General features: G+C 57.5%; 1 protein-coding gene and 1 long non-coding RNA gene across 2 annotated transcripts in view; both read left to right on the plus strand.

Annotated features, from left to right (window-relative positions):
- The first annotated feature begins 1124 nt into the window (after window positions 1-1124).
- On the plus strand, window positions 1125-4245 carry LOC104876351. Its single transcript, XR_784319.3, has 3 exons — window positions 1125-1302; window positions 2445-2585; window positions 3980-4245. It is a non-coding gene; the product is annotated as an uncharacterized LOC104876351 (long non-coding RNA).
- Window positions 4246-5064: 819 nt separating this feature from the next.
- The window catches only part of Plvap (plasmalemma vesicle associated protein), a 9391-nt gene continuing 9051 nt past the window's right edge, over window positions 5065-5404 (plus strand). Inside the window, exon 1 of the mRNA XM_010644376.1 lies at window positions 5065-5080. Within this exon, the coding sequence (XP_010642678.1) occupies window positions 5065-5080 (16 nt within the window). The remainder of the gene's footprint in view (window positions 5081-5404) is intronic.

The raw sequence follows: 5404 nt of genomic DNA on the forward strand, positions 1-5404 counted from the left end.
CCCGCGGCGCGAGCGGGGTTGAGCAGCCCTGAGGTGACACGGAGCCCCGCAGCGACAGGATGCAGGTGGCTACGCAGGACGACATCCACGCTCAGCCTCAGGCCGCCAACGCCCGAAAGAAACATCACAGAAAAAGATAGTGCTCTCTCCCCGACCATCCGGTCCTTATCTCACAGAAGGGGAGACTGATTCTCACCAGGTCACTCTGAGATCAGAGGCCCGCCGTCCAGGGTCTTGCAGGAAGTGGTCAGTGCAATCAGGACCAAGAAACAAGAGGTGCAAATAAAAAGCCGGGTGCAAAGGCACACACCTGAATCCCAACCCTGGGGAGGCTGAGGCGGGAGGATCGCTGCGAGTTGGAGGCCAGCCTGGGCTTCATAGGGAGACCCTATCAGAAAACAAACATTAAAAAAATTGCGGACTGTTTAAATAAATGAGTGTCCGACCGACTATGAAGTGGAATACGATTCAACCATTTAAAAGCCAGAGCAGAGCTTCTCCAGATAGAGCCTGGGAGAAGCCAGTGACAGGCCGCTGTGGGCTCAGCAGGCGCCTCTGTCCGGCGTCTCTGAAAGGGGTGCTGCCGCACGGCTCTGCCTCTGGCGAAGGAGTCAGGCTCAGGAGTGGATGGGAGACAGTCTCGCGTTTCTCTGTAACCTTTTTTATACAATTTCCTTCTAATTTTTTTACTTATTGGGGGGGGGTACTGGGGATCGAACTCGGGACCTTGTGCTTGCGAGGCAGGCACGCCCGGTGTCACGGAGCCAAATCCCTGGCCCACAATTTGCGTTTTTTAAAAAAATCATACACATGGGCTGCCTTTAAACTTTTTTTAAAATGATTTTTAAAATTCCTAAGAGGCTGGCGTGGCGCCCTTCACCGTCCCGCCACTCGCCCGGGGCCTGGGGCCGCCCGGGTCTGGGACGTCCCTGGAGCGGGGCGGGGATGGGAGGGAGCGAGGGAGAGGGCAAAGAGGGATGAAAGAGCCTGACGTGTCGGTGCAGGCTGAGGCGGGAGGGTCGCTGCGAGTTCAAGGCCAGCCTGGGCTACACAGAGCGTGCGTAGCCAGGCTGAACTGCATAGCGAGATTTTCTCTCACAACAGAGAAAGAAAACAGGCGTGTAAGAGGAAAAGAGAAACAGGCTTGGGCCAGAGCGCTGTTCCGCGCGTAGCCGCCAGGGGCCGCTGCAGCCCGCATAGCGTCAGGGCTACCAAAGCGTCGCCCTAGTAACCGTCTGCTGGGGCGGGGGGCGTCGTGGCCTCGCTGAGGGATTCTGGAAATCCGTGCTGGGCTGCAGAGAGGTGAGGTTGGACCTGGGCTAGCCCAGGGAGGCTGCGGGTCAGGGTCATGAGGACTGTGGGGACTGAGATAAGGCGCTCCTGGTGCGACTGGCCCACTCCCACAGGGCAGCATGGGCAGGGCCCTGCACCCTCCTGCCTCAGCCTCCTTCGATGACCACTCTGGCCTCTGGCCTCAGCTAGGGCTGAGCCCCAGCCCCAGTTCCTTCAGTGAATATCAGTGTACGTCTCTATCTGTTTCTGTCTCATCTCTGTCTCTCTCTCCTTTTGGGAGGTAGTGCTGATCAAACCCAGGGATGTTCTACCACTGAGCTACACCTCCAGTCCCCCATTTCCTCCCCCCAGAAGTTCTTCATAAGTTGCCCAAGCAGGATTTAGTCTGGATCCTCCTGCCTCAGCCTCCCAAAGTGCTAGAATTACAGGTGTGCACCACCATGCCAGGCTCTAAGGGTCTCTGTTCTTGTTTTTGTCTCTTCTCTTTCTGTTTCTTGTTTTTTATACGGGGGATCAAACTCAGGACCTGCTCTTGTGAAGCAGGCAGCAGAACCACTGAGCTAAATCCCTGGCCCCCTATTTTTCTGCCTCTTTTTATCTGTTCCCCACATACCCTACCTGTCTAACTCCCTGGTCCCAGTGGCTCTGACACAGAGAAACCAGGACGGAGGGGTCTGGAACCTCAGGAAGCCTTCACTTCCTTAACTGTTCTGAAGCCTGGTGCTGCCATCCTGGCACCCTGGAGGCTGAGGCGGGAGGAACTCAAGTTCCAGCCCAGCCTGGGCAGCCTGGCAATTTGATGAGACCCTGACTCAAAAATGGAAAAAGTGCCAGGGTGCCCACAGTGGTGGCAGGAGTTGGCCTCGCCCGTGCGAGACCCCGGCTCCATCCGCACAGTGGAATCAACAGAGCCGGCTCCTGGAGGCTGTGGGCTGTGACCTCGTCCTCCTGGGCCTTCAGCTGTCCTTTTCCAGCACTGACACTGGTCACTTCCGTGCCAGCTTGCCCTCCCCACCCCCCAAACAGCTCACCCCTGCATTGATTGTTTTCCACGTAGAGAAAATGTGTCTGAGGGGCTGTGTGCTGCCCAGTGACCTCCAGGGGAAGAGGCCCCTTGGCAGCTTCCTGCCACTGTGACAAATGGCTTTCAGGAAAAAACCTGCGCTTGCTGGAGTGCGGACATGGGGATGGCGTGAAGGCCACCGCCTGCCTGCTCCGGAGAGGTGCAGGGACGGCGGGCGGCTTGGCTGGGAGCCTGGGAGCTGCAGGACGGATGAGAGCCTGCGGGCGAGGTATGCATCGGTGTGAAATGTGCAAGTGACCAGCACGAGCTTGGGCTGAGCTGCACCCCCTTTACGGGCTTCAGATGTACCCAGGATGGAACCCCGGGCCTTCACACTAAGCCATATCCCCAGACCTTTACATTTTTTTCTTTTCAATTTTGACACAGGGTCTCACTAAATTTCTAAGTCGCCCAGGCTGGGCTCCAACCAATCCTCCTGCCTCAGCCTCCCAGCCTGCTGGGATGACCTGTGTGGCCACGCCTGGCTCAGATTTGGGTTTGAATCTTCTTTCATCATTGGGAGAAGAACTGGGAACAATCTGGATGCCCATCGAAATTGTAACAAAGGTAGCAAAAGTGTAATTGACAGTGAGAGGAGCCAACAGATCTCAGGAAAAAGAAAAAGGGCTGGGGAATTAGCTCAGTGGTTTCACCGTCGGCTTCACAAGCACAGGGACCTGAGTTTGATCCCCAGTACCAAAAAGAAAGAAAGAAAAAGAGGAACCATGAAAGTTCAGACAAGGTTCAGAGCCAATTGGCCAGGTCCACCATGAGCTTTTCTGTTCATTTAAAAACAAAAACAAAAACAGTGGGCTGGGGATTTAGCTCAGTGGTTCCACTGCCGGCCTAGCAAGCACAAGGACTCAAGTTCGATCCCCGGTAGAAAACAAATGAAACCGCTGATAAGTTACTTGCCAAGTGTAGCACACCTGGAACCCCAGCTACCCAGGAGGCTGAGGCAGGAGGATTGAAAGTCTGAGCTCAGCAAAGCCATCCAGCAAAACTGAGTCTCAGTAAAAGAGCTGGGGGCCTGGCACGCATGGGTCAGCGGGGAAGCTGCCCCTGGAGGGAGGCCCTGGGGTTCCCGGCCGCGGCAGGCTGGGTGGGGAAGGGTGAGACCAGCTGAGATCGCAGTCCTGGGGAAACAGTAACTCCCCAGGCCCACACAGGCACACAGTCCAAGTACACTTCACACTCCGGCACCACCCAGGCAGCTCCGACTCTCCAGGGGCTTGGGGTCACCCTTCTCTATGGTCGTGGGACCTTCAGGTGCACACGCACGCGCACGCGCACGCGCACATGCAAAAGGGTCGGGGAGGCAGCTCAGTGCTCCCGCCTGCCTGGCAAGCCCAAGGTTCTGAGCTCCATCCCCAGCGCCCCCAAAAGCACAACTGAGAGGGATATTTTTTGGTCATTATTGAGCTCACTGGTACTTTTTAAGTGCGCACACAGCCGTTACGTTCGTCGTTGGGATCTTGTACCTTCACGTGACAGGCCTCGGTGAGAGGCACACTTTGATGGGATGCATAGGAATGGGGCACCCACCTTAAGAGATTCTGTAAACGTTGTGCACACACTGCATTTTTCGGCCACACTTTGTGTTTTCTTTCCTCTTTACACCAGGCTCAAGAAGAGGAACTCCTGGTCTGAGGTTGCACCTCTGGGGGTGGCACACAGGGCCTGACCCGCCACCCTGCCCCTGTGCCCACTCGCCCAGCGGGACGCAGCCTGGCCAACCAGACGTGCTGCCGGTTGGGCGGCTGACCCCGGGGCCCCTGGAGCAGGAATCGCTTGGTGGCCGAGAGGCCAAAGGTTACACGAGGGTTTCCTGCCACCCTGGGAACTTCCTCCTTCCTGGCCGGCACGGTGGCGGCGACACCCTAGGCCCCCTCCCCACTGTCCAGGACCCCTGCCCCCCAGCTGGCGATGGGGACACAGGCCCTGTGCCGGGCCTCTCCTGCTGGCCAGCCCACCCCTGCTTTCTCTGCAGCTGATGGTCGAGCTGGGGTGGGGCCCTTGGGGACCCTGGCACCCTAGTGTGGAGAAAGCAGAGAAGATTCCAGAATGCTCCCTGAGCCCCTGGAGAGCACACCCAGAATCCTTTGCTTCTGGGTCCCCAGGTCCCCCACTGCACCTGAGGATCGGCCCTCAGTGACCCCAGAATATTCGGGTTGGGCGGTGGGACAGGTGGGCCAGTTTCCCCTCGGCGACACGCAGAGCCCCAAACAGCGCTGCAAGCAGGGAGCAGAGGAATAATGAAAGCCAAACTCAGAGGCACAGGGGGTCGCTCCGCCTCACAGGGAGGGAACCGAGGCACAGACGGCTGGGACCCATCAGAGCTCCCAGGGGACCCAGCTCCCCTCCCAAGGGCACTGTGCCCAAGCTTGCTCCAGAATGAAGTGTTCACCCTTTCAGAACTGGGGACAGAATGTGCACCTTGCACTGAGCTGCATCCCAGCTCTTTTGCTTTTTTCTTTTATGACGAAGCCTCCTAAATGGCTCAGGCTGGGCTCTAAATTGAGATCCTTCTGCCTCAGCCTCCCAAGCGCTGTGACTCCGAGCAGGCACCACCATCTGAGGCTCTCAGCAGTTGTCAAGCGCCTACTTGAGTGGGGTGGCACAGCCAGGACCAAAGCCATGTGCAGCGCAGCCACCGTGAGGTCCCAGCATGCAACTAGTAAGCACCTTCTGATTGCCCTCCCTGGGCAATGCCCAAGCACGCAGGTACAAGTGTATCAGAGCTTGTTGGGACAGAAGTCCAGCTCTGTGTGTCTCCAGCCTGAGCCGGGGATCATCCCGACTCCTGTGCCCCTGTGCTCCTTGGCAACAGGCCCAAGACGGTTAAATGAGATAAAACCCCAAAGGCCAGGCATGGTGAGGCACGCCTGTCATTCCAGCTCTGGGGAGGCTGAGGCAGGAGCATCACTGCGAGCTTGAGGCCAGCCTGGGCGACATGGCAAGACCTTGTCTCAAAGAACAAAACGCAACAAAGAAAGAAAAGGAAAGAGAGAGAGATGGGCGGCGGGAATGCGGAGGCTGGGAGCCCGC

Source organism: Fukomys damarensis, unplaced genomic scaffold (assembly GCF_012274545.1).
Source record: "Fukomys damarensis isolate Sample0158 unplaced genomic scaffold, DMR_v1.0_HiC HiC_scaffold_37, whole genome shotgun sequence".
NCBI classification, from domain to species: Eukaryota; Metazoa; Chordata; class Mammalia; order Rodentia; family Bathyergidae; genus Fukomys; species Fukomys damarensis.